The following is an 18081-nucleotide window of genomic DNA, read 5'->3' as shown; positions in this document are numbered from 1 at the left end:
TGTATGACTTAGTCCACATTGCAGCCGGCTTGTGGGAGGCAAGAAACAGCGTTCGTGACAGGGGAGGGTTGAATTGGATGATACGAAATTGGGATGGGAGAAAAATATAGAAAAATGGGAGAAAAAGTGGATAAAAAAAAATGGTAATAATAATAATAATAAAAATAAATAACAATAACAAGACATAAAAAGAATAAGGAGATAAAAAAAAAAAGTGTGTACAGCAATTCATAGGTCAACCAACTCTGGTGTTGATTTGAGATGTCGTGCTCATACCAAATCTATTGCATTGATAGGTGCATCAGGGGAGAAAGTTTGAAGGGGAGGGAGGAGTAAATAGTGTACCACTGATATTGTGTGGGTAAATATCAGTCTGGGACTACGGGGAGGTGGATCCTTTCAACATAGGAAAAGAAGGGAGCCCACATAGAGAAGAATTCAATTATAATTTGATTGATTGATATACAATGCAGGAGTGCAACGTGAAGTTCTGTGGCGGCTGGAAGGTTACATCGTCTTTGTCATACCTCTGTCACGCTTGCTCCTGTTTCCCCACAGCAACTCTTCCACTCCTCTTCCTCCTCTTCCTCTCCCAGGTGGTCTACAGGCGGGCTGACATGGCCATCGGCTCCCTCACCATCAACGAGGAGCGCTCTGAGATCATTGACTTCTCCGTGCCATTCGTCGAGACGGGCATCAGTGTCATGGTCGCCCGGAGCAACGGGACAGTCTCTCCATCTGCTTTCCTCGGTGAGAGGATTTATTTATTTAATTTAATTTGATATCTTACTGTACACTCAGATACAACGCTAAGATATCAATCGCGTCAGTTTGACAGTTGATAACTATCAAAACTGGTGTGGAGACATGTTAATTTATTTGGTCTAAACAGTGGCATTGTTGATTGACAAAAAACTAGACCATTTATAAATGTAACCTATTCAATTGAACATACACTATCCTCACAATCACAACACTAAGTTAGAAGTTGTGGATGCAAACTGATCTTAGATCAGGAGGGTCCTTTATGCGACAGCCATGTTTCCTCAACCCCCGAGGCCGATGGGAGAACTTGCTTAATTTGCTTGCTCCCAGAATGTCTGTCAGCTGGCCTACTTTGCACAGTCTCTATGGTCTGCAGATGCTTCAGGAAACGTCCTATTAAACTTGTATCGCACAGATACAACTAAATCCCCTTACTGTACTGTATATATGCACCTAAATCCCATAACACCAAACAACAAAATCGAACAAGATGAGCACACAGTCCCGAACAGTGTATTCAGAAAAAAAATGGGGGTTTTCAGATACTTTCTCATGTTCAAAATCAATTAATTGGGCTTTTTCCCAGTCCTCATCTTCCACATACATGAATCTCTATCATGTCTCTATGTGTGTGCCCATGTCTCCCTCCAGAGCCCTACAGTCCAGTGGTTTGGGTCATGATGTTTGTGATGTGTCTGACCGTGGTGGCAGTGACAGTGTTTGTGTTTGAGTACTGCAGTCCTGTCGGCTACAACCGCAGCCTGGTCAGTGCCAAAGGTGAGTTATGCAACCTGTCTGTTTAACTTGTACAGGTGCATGTTATTTATTCAAACCACAGTGAATGAAATACTAACTTATTGTATTCCAGAGCTAGTAAATATAGCCCTCCCTGTGATGTAATAGTTGTCTTCTTCTTCTACTACTACTACTACTACTACTACTACTACTATGACTACTACTATACTATCGCAAGTGCCACATCAGAAATCACTAGGATTAATTTAAAGGAGCCATCAGTATTTTGTCTTGTGCAAAATTACCAAATATTAGAAGATAATCATAAATTAAAAGTAATCTCATCTTAAAAAACGTATAAAGCTAAGTCCAGAGAGCTAACTGTGTGTTTTTCGCATTATCTAGTCCAGATCTTCTTTTGTTAAATTCTGCTAAGAAAAGCTGTGATTGGCTGTAGACTACCACAGGGCCGTATTGAGCTGAAACTGCCATATAGCTGTAATAGATAGAGAAGTCCCTTCCCTGTGTATCACAGTAATCTCCTTTTGTAATGGCTTAGCTTTCTAACTCTCTATGTATTAAACGAATCCTCTTTTCCACAATAGCATTATAAAAAATCATTTGAAGGCACGTAGCTACATATGCAAAATGACCATTCAAGAATGTACATTTGATGACCTTTTGACCTTTCTCTTAGTTGAGGTCTATGCTGAAGAGTTAAAGTCTAAACATAAAGAGTTAAATGTTCATACAGTACCACAAAATATTTGTACACCACTCACTGCGCTCCTGCATCGGTAGAGGTCCTCCAGAGTTTTAGGAAACAGCCTAATCAATCCCAGCATGCAGCAGTGGCAAAGCATGCCTCGTCTCCGGGTCTGAAAGGTCATTTCCCTGTTTTAATTAGCCACTAGCCATTGCCACGCTAATCGGACTGTGATTGATGGTGCCGGCTCTCCCCAAGGCTGTACGTGAGCGACAGTAGCAGGGAACAATAGGAAAGTCTGGAGAAGGGCATGCTGGTGATGATGGGCATGGTGACGTGTTATAAGGTGACAGGTTGATAGTTTTCTCTCTATGAAACGAGGTGTAGAAATTACAGAGGAAAAGTGTTGAAAAAAAGGGAATGTGATTTTAAGGCCACGCCAAGAATAATATCTGAAGTCAAGTTTAAATATACACCAGTGGTATTCACAGCAGAGGTGGGACCATTGTTTTGCAAGTCCCAAGTAAGTATCAAGTCTTTACACTCAAGTCAAGTCCCAAGTCAAGACAAGCAAGTCTCAAGCAAGTCACAAGTCGAGTCCTAATGCACTCAAAATTGTAAAGCCAAGAGAGTAATATTTAGTAGTATATTCAATTTTGATGACTCTGCACTGACACATAACTTCCTTCTCTGCTTGCGCAACTTGATTGCCGCCTGAGGGAAATTAAGTTGATTCACGTTATACTTTTTATAGTCAGTATACTTTTTTATAAAAAAAAAAGGCTCAAGTCAGAGTGAAGTCACGAGTCATTGGTGTTAAAGTCAAAGTCGAGTTGCATCAGAAGTCATACAATTTGTGACTTGAGTCCATACCTGATGTAATTAAGACGAAAGTCTTTCTCTGGTCTGCATCCCCTTAACAATTGTCTGTATTTCTTTCTCTCTCTCTCTCTCTCTCTCTCTCTCGTCCCCCCCTTCCATCCTCCATCTCCTCATTACTGATGCAGTGTTTTAGGAATATTTTTGTTAGTGAAGACTGGAAGCTTGTAGGTCCTCCTCCGCTCCTCCTTACTTACCCTGTACTTGTCCATGTTTCCTTCACTCACTGTATCTCTCTGTCTCTTATTCACTTTTTTATCTTGTTTGATAAACCTGCTTGCCTCCAGCATCTCCCCTTAATTCTCTCTCTCCCAATCTACTTTATCTCTCTCTCCCTCCCTTTGAGAGAGAGAGAGACTGGAAGTGTGTAAAGGATTGTTATTGATAACAAGAATTATTGTGAGAACTTTCATCATCATCATCATCATCATCATCATCATCATCATCAACTTACAGTAATGACACTAGCCAGTGAAGTCTTGCTAATCTCTTTTTGTATGTAACATTTGATTAATATTAATTAAATACATCTTCAACAAAAAATGCAATACTAATAATTATGTTACAATGAACAGTAAAATTATTATGTAATGTTAAAGATAGTGCTGTTTCTGCAGTTTAGCTGTGACAAGATCCCTCCAGAATTGCACAATCCCCATAGTTAATAATGTATGTGTGAAGAGATCTTGTAATTCTTCTCTTTTCTACCTAAAGTCGAACTTAAAATATGTTTCTCACAACATTTTTAATGGTACGTTTGATGTGCTATTGCTGGATCTTGAGTCATATTTGATCCGCAATGTCTAGTTTGATCCTGAATTTTGTTTGACGGTACAGACTTGTGCACCACTGCTAGGTGTAAATCATTATTTATATGATAAAAACGTCTTGCTCATTACAGGCACAGAAACAGTTATTTGACAGTTATTAAGCGTAATTAGTTTGAATATGGCCATGTAAGGCCAATGGATACATTGAATCCGTGTGTTGTGTTAATTACAGCTCAATGAAATAATAAGGTAGCATTCCATATAACACAAGGTATGCTATTTTCTCATCAACATAATTTCTTGGATCTGTAAACACCACACAAGGATTCAATGTCCCCGATGACATCACTGGCAGTGGTGACCATATTCAAACTAATTTACTCTCAAAAACTGTCAAACTAAATAAATGTATGTAAAATGTGAGAATAATGTGCAGAATTGGTGAAGTGCCCCTTTAATTCAAAAGAGATTGAAACTTTCCAAAACATCATCTTCTCTCTATCACCACAGCTACCGGCGGCCCTACATTCACCATAGGGAAGTCGGTTTGGCTGCTTTGGGGAATCGTCTTCAACAACTCTGTCCCCATCGAGAACCCCAAAGGAACCACCAGCAAGATCATGGTCCTGGTCTGGGCCTTCTTCGCCGTCATCTTCCTGGCTTCCTACACTGCCAACCTAGCTGCCTTCATGATCCAGGAACAATACATTGACACTGTGTCGGGACTGTCCGACAAGAAGGTAAGAACACAGTATGGCCATTTGGATACTGAATGTCCAAAGCCTTATGGTATTCTTTTCACCAGAGCTTATCTCTTATTTCACCTAAACAACCAACATCTTGTTGTTGCAAACATTTAAAGGAACACGCCAACTTTTTGGGAAATTAGCTTATTTGCCATCTACCCTGGAGTTAGACAAGCAGATATACCCTTTTCTTCTCTAGGCTTAGGGAACCGCACCGTTAGCCTAGCTTAGCGTCATTCACTGGAAGTAGGTGTGCCAGTGTAGCCTAGTTCCCAACAGTCACAGAATACACTCCAAATACAACTTTTTTTTATTTCTCCATGTGGTAAATACACAGGTCACAACATGTTTACAGGAACGTTTTGGAGTTGTATTTGGAGTGTATTAAGTGAAAGGAAGTTGGCGTGTTTCTTTAAGGCAAGAAATAGGCAATGCAGTTGCTGAACCATGACTAATTTCAGATCAAGCATTGCTGATTCCCTTGCTGTACATAGATAATGAATAGGAAGCATCAAGCTGATGCAACTCGCTCCGGATCTGGTGAAAACGTACCTTTACTCTACCGTGAGAGAATACATTCTAGTATGGGTGGCCCCAGTGGGAATTGTACCGCCAACCTCAGCAATTATACTGCCATGCTCTACAGTAGTGGTTCTCAATGTGGGGTCCGGAGACCCCCAGGGGTCCTTTAGGGGGTTCCAGGGAGTCCCTAGAAGAATTGGGAATAGTTCACTGAGACAATATATACTGTATGAGTGACTATTCTGATCATAGGTTTAACTTTTTATTTAATTAAAATGTTTTATTAAAAAGGGGTGCAGATACAGTAGATGCATTTCATCAAATAATCATTTCTTAATTTCGTAAAAATGTCACAAGAATTGCTTACAGTACATGAAATCATATGTCTACACTCCAGTAAGTACCCCATCCATCACCCCTGCTCCCCAATTCCACGCCATCCTGAATATCACCCAGGCTTGCACCAACCACCACCCCACAAGAGACAGCCATGCACGTATTCCCGGTACGCGAACAGCGACGGCAGAACAACAATGCAGCAGAAAACCAGAAGGCACATCAAGCCCTGCAACGCCATGGCAGGATCCCCTAATACTTCACTAAGAAGTATCTTGTACATTTATTTATTCCCACTCAAGTTCAAGTTCAAGTTTCAAGTTTCTTTAATAGTTGTCATACAGAAGTACAGAATACTTTTATACAAAATGCTTCTTACTGTTACGCTCCAGAGACTGTGCAAGACAAGATAAGTATGAAATAAAATAACATAGTATAGCATGTAAATTAGATGTAAAAAAAAAATGAGGTCACAGTGTTCAGTATAGACATATGTACAATGTTCGATGCAGAATAGACGTAACTGAGTTACCATATAATATACAATACTGTGCAGTGTACTAATACAATACTATATAGTGCAAGGGAGAAATGGGATGAGGTGCAATTTAGGTACAATTTACAGTGGGTGTACGAGTTGTAGTGCAAATCCTTTATCAATAAATATAAAGTGTGTTTGTGTGGTTTAAGTGAGTGTGTGCGTGTGGGTGTGTGTGCTGTGTGCATTTGATGGTTGTTGTTGTTGCATAGTGTTTATTGTTCGTTTAGCAGCCTGATGGCCTGGGGATAGAAGCTTCTTCTGAGTCTTTCTGTGCTCGCCTTAAGACTCCGGTATCGCTTGCCTGACCGCAGCAGTTCAAAGAGGCAGTTGTTCGGGTGGCTCGAGTCCTTAATAATTCTCTTAGCCTTCCCCCTGCACCGCTTGTTGTAAATGTTCTGGAGGGTGGGAAGCCCCCCTCCAATTGTGCGTTCGGCTGAACGTGTCACTCTTTGTAGTCTGCTACGGTCTTGTGCAGTGCTATTCCCAAACCAGGAGGTGATGTTGCCAGTCAGGATGCTCTCTATTGTACATGAGTAGAAGTTCCTAAGGATCTTCTGACTGACTTGGAACTTCCTTAGGCGCCTGAGGAAGTAGAGGCGTTGTCGTGCCTTCTTCACAACACTGTCAATGTGTGTGGTCCATGTCAAGTCCTCGGATATGTGGGCTCCGAGGTACTTGAAACTGTTCACTCTCTCAACCGGTGCCCCGTCGATGCTGAGGGGGCTGTAGTCCTTGACCCCCGACCTCCTGAAGTCCACAATCATCTCTTTTGTTTTGCTGACGTTCAGGGAGAGGCAGTTCTCCTGACACCACTGTGACAGATTCTCTACCTCTTCCAGGTAGGCCATCTCGTTGTTGGCAGAGATTAGGCCCACCACTACTGTGTCATCAGCAAATTTGATGATTGTGTTGTTGTTCCGCTGTGCCACGCAGTCATGTGTGTACAGGGAGTAGAGGAGGGGGCTCAGAACACAGCCCTGGGGGGCCCCTATGTTGAGCGTGATGGATGAGGAGGTGCAGTTGCCTGCTCTTACCACCTGGGGTCTGCCCGTCAGGAAGTCCAGGACCCACTGGCAGAGGTCATAGTTCAAGCCCAGGTCCCTGAGCTTGGCTATGAGTTTGGAGGGGACTATGGTATTGAATGCTGAGCTGTAGTCGATGAACAGCATTCTCACATAGTTCCCCTGCCTCTTGTCCAGGTGTGATGCTGCTGTGTGCAGCACATGGGCTATGGCGTCCTCCGTGGACCTGTTGGGGCGATATGCAAATTGCAGGGGGTCCAGGTTGATGGGGAGGGAGGAACAGATGTAGCCCTTCACTAGCTTCTCAAAGCACTTCATGGCTATGGAGGTGAGGGCTACAGGGCGGTAGTCGTTGAGGCAAGCGGGCGTAGATTTTTTGGGTACAGGGATGATGGTGGACTTCTTCAGACAGGTGGGAATGACAGCCTGTTCCAAGGACAGGTTGAAGATGTCAGTGAATACCGGGGCCAGTTGGTCGGCACAGACTTTTAGGACGCGGCCGGGGATGCCGTCCGGTCCTGCTGCCTTCCTGATATTCACTTTTTTAAAGATCCGTCTCACCTCATGCTCTGTTACCCTGAACACTGAGTCTCCATCAGCAGACCCCCCCCCCCCCCCCCTTGCCGTGGTTTGTAGGCTGGTGTTGTTATTCACAGCCTCAAACCTCGCATAGAAGGAATTGAGATCATTTGCTAAGGAGATGTCACTGTTCAGTTTGAGGGGGGTGCCTTTGTAATCTGTCATTGTTCTGAGGCCCTGCCACATGCCTCTAGAGTCAGCCTGTTCAAACTGAAGTTCAACTTTATCCCTGTAACGCCGTTTTGCCTCTATTACTGCTCTCCTGACGTTGTATCTTGCCGTCTTGTGTTCTTCCATGTTGCCTGTCACCAGCCCCGTGTTGTATGCTGATGTGCGCACTTTCAGAGCCTCACGGACGGATTTATCTACCCAGGGCTTTTGATTTGGGTAGATTCTAATTGTGGTAGAGGGGATTGTTTCTTCTACCAGAGTACAGACAAAGTCAAGCACCGTTTCAGTGTATTCGTTAATATTGGCTGTGTTATCACGGAATACCCTCCAGTCTGTGCATTCAAGTGCAGCTTGGAGTGCCTCCCCTGACGTCACGGTCCAACGATTAACCTCTTGCGAGACCACCGGCGTTCGCTTGAGTCTTTGTTTATACTTTGGCAAAAGAAAAATGGCGGCGTGATCGGACTTACCGAATGGGCTAAGAGCCTGTGACTTGTACCCATTCTTAAATTGCGAGTATACATGGTCTAATATGTTCTCGCCTCTGGTGGGACAGGTCACATGCTGATAGAAATTCGGCAACACCTTTTTAAGACGTGCGCTGTTGAAATCGCCCAGAACCAGAATGGCAGCGTCAACGCTAGCTATCTGTTGTTTGTTTACCTCGTCGTGAAGTTTTGAAAGTGCGACCCCAGTGTTCGCGTGTGGTGGAATGTACACTCCGATGAGGATGATGGACGTTAACTCTCTTGGGAGGAAGAAGGGTCGACATTTTATCGTGATAAACTCCAGGTCTGGGGAGCAGTGGTTAGACAGTTCCTTTGCGTTGCCTAAATCGCACCACTCCTTGTTTATCATGAAGGCAATGCCGCCTCCTTTCTTCTTTAGTGACTCTTCTGCCGTCCGGTCCTTGCGGAGAACGAAGAAGTGGTCTGCCGGTTCTATTGCATGATTCGGGACATCTGGACTCAGCCAAGTTTCTGTGAAACAGAGGACGTTACAATCCCGAATGTCCCTCTGGAATTGGATCCGTGCTCTGATGTCGTCCAGTTTATTTCCTATCGATTGCACATTGGCCAACAATATGCTGGGCAATGTGGTTCTGTGTCGTTTGGACCTCAGTCTGTTTCGGACCCCGGCTCTCTTTCCACGTCTTCGCGGCGGCTTCTCCTGGTCTTGGCCATGGCCATAACAAAGGATCTTGGCGGGACATTGCTGCTGTTCAGCGATCCGATCCAGAGAGCAATCCAATCGGTAAGTTTTCCTTAATCCAATGTCAATGATTGACTGACGGTCATACACATATAATGCACCAACAGTTGGTGCAAATAAAACTCCTATTTTATTTATCCTTTATTTATCCAGGAATGTCCCATTGAGATACAAGATCTCTTCTTCCAGGGAGTCCTGACCAACACAGCACACAACAAGTTTCAACATAAAACAGGGCATTAAACAAAAAACATACAATTCAAATATAAATACAGAGGGTCATTTGTGCAGTGGCAAGGAGCATAATCACATCAACAATAGCATCAGGTAAAACAGTTACATGTTTCATAAAGGGCTAATCGTAGCATACCTTTAAAAGCATTCACAGTAGGAAGTGCCTGTAGACAAAGTTTCACTTGCAGCGTATTCCATAAAAAGGGAGCATAGTGGGAGAATGCAGCTTTACCAAGCTCTGACTGCATCAAAGGAACATTTAACAGCATCCCATTTGCTGCTCGTCTGGTATTAAAAAAGCAAGTATAAAAGGACAGAAGTCTGGAGATATATAAGGGCAGCTTACCTAGCAATGACTTAAGGATAAAAATCAACATGTGTGATTGTCTTCTTTGGTACAGAGAGGACCATCCTAATGACTGATACAAAGTGCAGTGGTGGGTGCGAGAGCCTGCACCTGTTACAAAACGTATGGCAGTATGGTACGCAGAATCCAGCTTTTTAAGCAGGGAGGAAGGAGCATGCATATAGATTACATCGCCATAGTCTAATACAGGCAGAAAGGAACTCTGCACAATTCTCTTCCTGGCTTCAGACGGGAAACATTTCTTTAACCGGAAGAAAAAGCCCAGTTTAGGTCTAAGTTTTCTCAGTAGGTTCCCAATATGAACATCAAAGGCCATCTTTTCATCAATCCATATGCCCAGATATTTATAGGATGCTACTTTGTCAAGGCATGTCCCTTCCAGTGTCAGAATCGGGGGGACAGCTGTATTAGCTCGAGAGCGAGAGAAGGTCATGTACTTGGTCTTTTTTGCATTAAGGACCAGTCTTAGCCTTAGCAAGGAGTGTTGTAGTGTATTAAAAGCATCCTATAGAAGCTCTATGGCCTGAGTTAAAGAGGAAGCCACTGTGTAAACAACTGTATCATCGGCGTATAAATGAAAACGTGCTGGGTTTATCCCATTTCCTAGTTCATTTATAAAGATGGAAAATAAGACAGGGGCCAAAATAGAACCTTGTGGAACACCTTTGTTTACAGTAAGAGCAGCTGAGGTATAATCTTCTACTGAAACACACTGAGTTCTTTCAGATAGATAGTTTTTAAACCAGCTCAAAGCCATTTTACCAATACCTATGCAGCCAAGCCTTTGCAGTAGCAATGCATGATCCACAGAATCAAAAGCTTTAGACAGATCAACAAACAATGCTGCACAGTGTTTTTTCTTGTCCAGTGCTTCAATTATGTCATTTGAGACTAGCATAGTCGCTGAAGTAGTACTATGGCCTGATCTGAAGCCTGACTGAGACTCGTTAAGAATATTATGGTCAGTTAGAAACTTTTTCAGTTGTTCGTTTACAAGAGATTCAAAGACTTTGGCCATTACAGACAGTCTGGAAATAGGGCGATAATTATTTAGGTCAGAGGGGTCTCCGCCCTTTAACAAGGGGAGAACCATGGCCGACTTCCATGAGCTAGGTAATTCACCAGCACAAAGACTGAGATTCAAAATAGAGGTTATGGGTTCTGCAATCAGACCTGCAGCAACTTTGAAGAAGAACGGCTCTATCTTGTCTGGGCCTGAAGATTTCTTTACATCTAGGCTCATTAAAGCTTTGTGAACCTGAGAGGTCAAGATGGGGGCAAAGGTGAACAGTTGATCAGGGTCAAGTGGCGGAGGACCTGGCTCTCCTTCTGCAGCGATCATCCCTGAGTTGCTAGAATCAAAGATTGAGCCAGCAGAAATAAAATGATTATTAAAGCTGTCTGCAATATCCATTTTGCCCTTGATTTCACTCTGATTTACACTTAAAAGATCAGGAAGGCTGTTTGGAGTGATAGAACCTGAGGAGGATTTAACAAGTTTCCAAAACTTTGCAGGGTTATTCAAATTGTGATGAATACTATAAAATACTATAAAAATTAACAAAAGAAAGCACAGTCTCGACGGAGCGATCAGAAAGGCAGCCATCGGTGCAGCGCCAACTCTCGTTCAGCCTCCCTAAGTGTACTCCATCTATCCCTAAACACCTCTAGACTGTCATCATAGGTTTCACTTTCTGTCAGTGGCGTCGCGTGGGTAAAATAACAGGGGATGCCAAAAAACTATTTATCAACGTTTCAATCCCTTAATCAAGTCTACTACAAGTATTGTTCTCTAAACAGTTAGCTAACGTTAGCATCAAGGCTAAGCAGGCTTTCGTTTTACAAACACTACAACTAACATTCAGACACAACGTTCATTCATTTAGCCAGCATCACTAACACTGTGCACATGCAAATATTATCCGCAGGCTGCATTAGCAGCCAGCAGCCAACGTGATACATTACATCCAAGCTAGCGTGATAACGTTAGTAGTTATTAGCATCCAAGCTAGAAACTGCTAGGCTGCCTGCTTATGCTTACAGTACCTGCAATAATGTTGTCATCCTCCTGGACAGATAGACTTGTTAAATGATAATATCCACATGTGTGTTGTGCTGGTCCTCAGTAAATGTCCCGCTATTAAAGTGCTAAATGTTAGATACACTAATATAGAGGTTTCGAACGTGGCTGCTCTCAGTGCTCTGTTAATAAAATTTTCAATCAATCAATCAATCAATCCCGCGAGGGGAGAAACAGCCGTGTAGCTACAGAGCTGCAGTCGTAGGAGCCATACTCTGATTGGATTTGCAAGGCTGCCAATCATTCAACCTCCGTGTATTGGATGTCAAGGGCTGTCAATCATTCAATCCTCCATTCAATGGCAAGAGTTTAACTGCACAGACCGTGCTTAGATGAAGTTAATAGCCTATTTTGATTGGCTATTATTTATTATTTATTTAACATTGGGTCAACCTGTGAAGTTATTCTGCACAAATATTACTGCAGTCATTACTGCAGTGCAGGCCTGCTCAGAGCTGTCAATTTTGGCAATTTTTGAAGAAAAAAATTATTCACTGGCATTTTTTTTACAGAGGAAAACTTTTCTAATAAAATAATAATAATAATAATAATTTAAAAAAAAATATATATATATATATATATGTAAATTAATAATAATTATGAATTACGAGTGAATTTGTGTTTCACGTGTTGTCATAGAGAAACCTCCACTGACACACACACACACACACACACACACACACACACACACACACACACACACACACACACACACACACAGCGGCATCACTTATGAAAAGTTACTAGGTTATTAGGTACTCACAGACTCATTGTTGCAGCTGACGCTGCGGCTGCAAAGTAAAGTCAAGCAACGTCCACAATCACAAAGTTCTCCAAGTCTCCAAGAATTTCAGGTCTCCTCAATGAATTAATCCGAGAGAGGAATCCGAATTTCAATCAATCAAACAATGCTGTTTGTTTAGACATTAAGACTCACATAACGTTAGCTAGCTATCTCCGGGGTTCCCTCGTATTGTTTGTTGTTTTGATTCGAACATGGCCGCGAGGCATGTATATTTTCCCCAACGCAGTTTCACCGGGGCGATGACGTTGTCACGTTTAGCTTTTAATGTGATTTGATTGGTCCATCGGTGGAAACGTTCTGGACCTGCCCTGCAGAGGCTAGACTACTTAGTTTGCTGACAGCCCCATTTTAAGGTGTGGGCAGGGCTTTAGTAAGCTCGAATCTTATTGGCTATTATTGGTTTTGGACTCCACATACATGAATCACATGGTGGAAGCTGGAGAAAGACACCCCTCCCATCTGCCTCCTCTCCTCTGCTGCAGTGAGCACAGTGAGTCTGAGAGAGAGTGAGAAGGAGAAGAGGGAGACATTAAAAAAATAAAAATTATAACACAGATGAAAAATAATGATTTATTATTATTATTGTAAACTATATAAAAAAAAATATATTTCTTTCTTTTTTTTTCATATTTAATATTTCATATGAATTCATATTTTCATAATGGGGAGGCCTGGCTTCCATTGGCTTCCATGAGGATTCGCCACTGCTTTCTGTACTGGTGGTGTCTCCTCAGAGACTAAATCCCAGCCTATTGTGTAACGATCCGAGTGTCCTTGACACAAAAAGGTCGAGAGCCGGCACTCGAGAGTCTACCCACTGAGCTACACAGTAACGCAGAGATTGATTCTGTCATATTTGTCATTTGGATCAAACAACCCCGGGGAGTCAAGTCAATAAGACGACACACCGCCAGCGAGCACACCACGGCTGCCCCGCAGACGTCTCGTCTCGGATATGGCCAAGTACCCGAGCACTCTTTTCAACATCTCTGTCCTTTTCCTATCAGTGGGTAGACTAATCAATTACTTCCATCCATCAATACAGATAGTGTCTGGAGAGGAGCTGTCAAAAAGCCTGTCTGTGCATCAATATTCTCTCCATGGCGTCTCAAGCCCTTCATCTGCCTCACTTTGTTAACACTGGATGGCAAAATGTCAAATGACAAAAAATAATAATCGGTGAAGCCACAAAGGCAAACAACACCCACACCTCTCTCTTGTTCTCTCTCTTTCTCTCTGTCTCTCTCTTTCTCTTCTTTCTCTCTCTTCTTTCTATCTCTCTCTCTCGCTCTCTCTCTCGCTCTCTCTCTCTCTCTCTCTCTCTCTCTCTCTCTCTCTCTCTCTCTCTCTCTCTCTCTCTCTCTCTCTCTCTCTCGTGCACGTACTGTACATGCACTCAAAACTCAGCGCACACAACACACATGTTCCATGACTTCCCTCTTTTCGGTCTAACCTTGGGTGCAGTGATGCAACATGCAATGATAAAGAATATAAGTTTAAGTGTGGTCGCTTTGGGTGGGGTGGGTGTGAGGTACTGTAGCTCTATTGACGATCTCTGTATGCATTACATATGTACAAAGCTCTATAACAAACTGCAGCAGTTTCTGAGGGTTAAGTCAAAACATGTCCTAACTAATTATTGTGTTTTTGAAGGGATTAACAGAAAGCTCAAAGAGTCTCAACAAAGGCTGATGGTGTGAAAACACAAGCCGCTGCTGAATAAAGTATAAAGGACCATTTTCTCTCCTTTCTCTCTCAAAGTCTTCTTTTAAATAATCCAGCAGAGTATTAAAAAACATGTTTTTCTGTGGTTTTCTGGGAAAGCTCGATGAACACTCAGTGCTGCCACCACTGGTAATAAAACACATTACAATCACTACTAACTTGGCAGGTCAAGGTGCTGGTCTTATTGGCGACCAGTGGTGGCAGCACTGAGTGTTCGTCGAGCTTTCTCAGAGTTTGTCGACTGGAGGATTTGAAATGAGACTTCAGAGAGAAGAGGGTAACGTTATACTGTATTTCAGCAGTGGCTTGTGTTTTCACCCCACCAGCCGTCATCGAGACTCTTTGAGCTTTCTGTTGATCCCTTCGAAAACAAAATGTGAACTTGCAATAATTAGTTAGGACAAGTTTTGACCCTCGTTATAGAGGTTCGTTATAGACTTTTGTATATATGTAAAGCATACAAAGCTCGTCAATAGAGCTAGGTGGGTGGATGCGTTCAGGGGAAATGGTGGTGTATATATGTACAGTATGTATATATCTATGCATGTATGTACTTATGTATGTATGCATGTATGTATGTGTGTATTTGTTTTTATTTTCTACCTGATTAAAAAAAAGAAAAAAAACACACACACACATACACACACACACACACACACACACACACACACAAACACGCAATCTGGGTAGCAGCCATCGTAGCAGGGTCCCAGGGGGAGCTTTAGAAACAACTGTTCCATTCTTCACAGATAGAGAGAGCAACTCACTGTTCCCAGCTAGGGATTAACAGCACCCTGCCCCGCTGATCCACGGCTGTATTAACTGACTTCATTAACTTTATGCAGATGCGTGTTTGAAGCCCACAACAGTGTGCGGTGCTGATATACTGCAGTAGAGTATCCCAGGACCCAGGCTAAAGTCCCTAGGCGTAGGTGTGAGATCCTGGAGGATTCCCGAGGATTAAACGAAGGCTACAAATAGAAATTTGCAACTACGTGATTTGGATCGTGTTGATAACTCCCCGGCCTTTATGGCGTAATCTCTCCTGGTTCAGTGTTGGTTGTAGTTTTCAACTTGTTGTTTATAGTAACAGGGAGGCATGCAGTTGTATATTCCATGTGATCAGCGAATGCGTACATGCATACACATCCATGCATACTTTGATAACACTTTGATACAGTAGGTCCATTAATCTGCACTAGGCCCGAAAGGTCATACTGTAACCAAGATGAATAGATCCCTTCTATCCACAGTCTAATTGAGTTCCAACAGTCGCTTTTGTGAACGCGGGCCTCGTCCTCCATTATGCAGCGACTCTGAACAATGAACTGTGAACGATCGGGGAATGAACCGGGTTGAAGTTTTTCTGGCCACCGAATTGATTCAATAGATTTAATCGAATTGAGCTGGAGGAGAAGAGTGGGTCGGCATTCAATCGAAGCCAAGTCGCATTGAGCAGGAACTGCTGTAATTACCGTCGGATCGGTTCGGTAAATAATGGGGACGCCTCCGAATTGAACGTCATTGACTTGAATAGTCTCTCCCCTTTATTCCTCCTCCCTCTCTTCCTGTCTCTCTCTTCTGTGTGCTCGTTCCTATCCCCCCACCCCCCCCCCCCCTCTCTCTCTTCCCTTCACCCCCCCCCGCCCCCCCCCCCCCCCCCCCCCCCGCAGTTCCAGAAGCCACACGAGCATTATCCCCCTTTCCGCTTCGGGACGGTTCCCAATGGGAGCACGGAGCGGAACATCCGCAGCAACTACCCCGACATGCACACTCACATGATCAAGTACAATCAGAAGTCGGTCGAGGAGTCGCTCAACAGTCTCAAAACGGGGTACAGTATCACGGGAACGCTACGAGTTGGGTAGAAGAACAATGATCAGCCGCTGGTCCATCTTTATTTGACATCTAATCTTTTCTTTTCTGTTTCTTTGAAGAGGTTTTCAATAGTGCTATGAGGGGTCGGGGGATTTGGGTCATTAATCAGTTAAAATAAATCTAAACCGTTTCAGCCTGCCATCACTGCTCGACCATATCGTTCTCGATGACATGCACAGTAACCTCGTGTCTCTCTCGGTTCTCGCAGGAAACTAGACGCGTTCATATACGATGCGGCAGTGTTGAACTACATGGCGGGGAAGGACGAGGGCTGTAAGCTGGTGACCATCGGCAGTGGGAAGGTGTTTGCCACCACCGGCTACGGCATCGCTCTGGAGAAGGACTCCCGCTGGAAGAGGCCTATTGACCTGGCTCTGCTGCAGTTCCTAGGAGACGGTGGGTTAGAGCAGTGGTTCCCAAAGTCGGGGTCGCGACCCAAAGGTGGGCCGCGAGCAGCCACGGATGGGCCGCGAGATGATTTAATTTTTTTTTTTTTTTTTTTTTTTTTTGTCAGGCCACTGAACTTAGAAGCAGGCCAGGACAGTGTTTCTAGTTGTATTCTAAAATTCTATTCTATTGTATTCTAAAATGTGACTATATGGTTTTATATTAACTTAATAAATAAACAAAAACGAAAAATCTACTTATTTCAACGAACATTTCAAACTAAATAACAGATTATGCACATAAAACGCTGAAAACAACCGAAGCAACAATAGTATTTTAATGAGGCTATAATTATTATTATCATTATTATTTTGCAACAAGTTAGCCCTCTCATAAATAGCACATATAAATGAATAACTAACTTGAACTAACTTAATAGAATTGAAGTGATATTTGGCTTAAAAAATCGGTCGCCTGACAAAAAAAGAAAAAAAAAAAGCCACGGCTCTCTGACGCCTTATTTTCTGGGCCCCGGCCTGAAAAGTTTGGGAACCCCTGGGTTAGAGAGAGAGAGAGAGAGAGAGAGAGAGAGAGAGAGAGAGAGAGAGAGAGAGAGAGAGAGAGAGAGAGAGAAGAGAGAGAGAGAGAGAGAGAGAGAGAGAGAGAGAGAGAGAGAGAGAGAGAGAGAGAGAGAGAGAGAGAGAGAGAGAGAGAGAGAGAGAGAGAATGACCAACACACAGGCACTCAACACTGGACATGTTTTGTCATGTTATCCCCTCTCTCTCCAGTGGCGTCGCGTGGGTAAAATAACAGGGGAAGCCAAAAAAATTATTAAAAAAAAATTATTAAATATTTGTATTATTTTTTTTTTTTTTTTTTTTTTAATTAAGCAGTCACCATGTACACTACAGTATGGCTCGGCGGCCAGTCAAACTTTCTTAACAGATTGCAGAATGGGTACAATACAGTACGGCTCAATACACACAATTGTATAAGGGGATGCAGACCAGAGAAAGACGTTTGTCTTGTTTACATCAGGGTCCCCATTTTCAATTCATAGTGACATTTATGACATACAAGACATCATGACATCAAATATACAGTACTGTTACCCATAGATCCTGACAGAGTATATACATATGAGGGGAGGGGACTGTACATTAGGAGGGGGTGGGTGGGTGGGAGAGAAATATACATATGGCCGGGAGAGAATATGACTGTCTATTAGACAAACGTGACAAGACAAACGTATTTCTCTGGTCTGCATCCCCTTAACAATTGTGTGTATTGAGCCGTACTGTATTGTACCCATTCTGCAATCTGTTAAATAAAGTTCTCATTCATTCATTCATTCATTCATTCACGTGTCTGTTGCGCGGCGCGCCCAGCCATCAGAGCGCTCCTACTGTAAAATGCGGAAGCAGCCATTTCAGCCTCAGCTCGTTTATAAAAATGATTTAAAATGTTTATTAGCAACGCCGAGCTTTCAAACCCTGCCGCATCTGTGTGTGAAACCTAATGGAACGCTGGGTACCTTTGACATTTATATCCGATATATTTTGGACCCACCGCTAGCTTTTAAGCAGTGCTTGATGGTGCACATTAACCTGGCTACTACGG

The 18081-nt window shown here is 43.0% G+C and overlaps 1 protein-coding gene across 1 annotated transcript in view; it reads left to right on the top strand.

Moving 5' to 3' along the window:
• The window catches only part of LOC311235560 (glutamate receptor ionotropic, NMDA 2C-like), a 177525-nt gene that overhangs the window by 147053 nt on the left and 12391 nt on the right, over window positions 1-18081 (top strand). Inside the window, exons 10-14 of the mRNA XM_084323029.1 lie at window positions 597-750; window positions 1417-1542; window positions 4366-4595; window positions 15869-16029; window positions 16282-16469. Of these exons, the coding sequence (XP_084179155.1) occupies window positions 597-750; window positions 1417-1542; window positions 4366-4595; window positions 15869-16029; window positions 16282-16469 (859 nt within the window). The remainder of the gene's footprint in view (window positions 1-596; window positions 751-1416; window positions 1543-4365; window positions 4596-15868; window positions 16030-16281; window positions 16470-18081) is intronic.

This window comes from Notolepis coatsorum, assembly GCF_963971535.1.
Source record: "Notolepis coatsorum genome assembly, chromosome: 10".
Lineage (NCBI taxonomy): Eukaryota > Metazoa > Chordata > Actinopteri > Aulopiformes > Paralepididae > Notolepis > Notolepis coatsorum.
The sequence above is the reverse complement of the archived record's forward strand: the minus strand, read 5'-3'. Positions and strand labels throughout refer to the sequence as shown.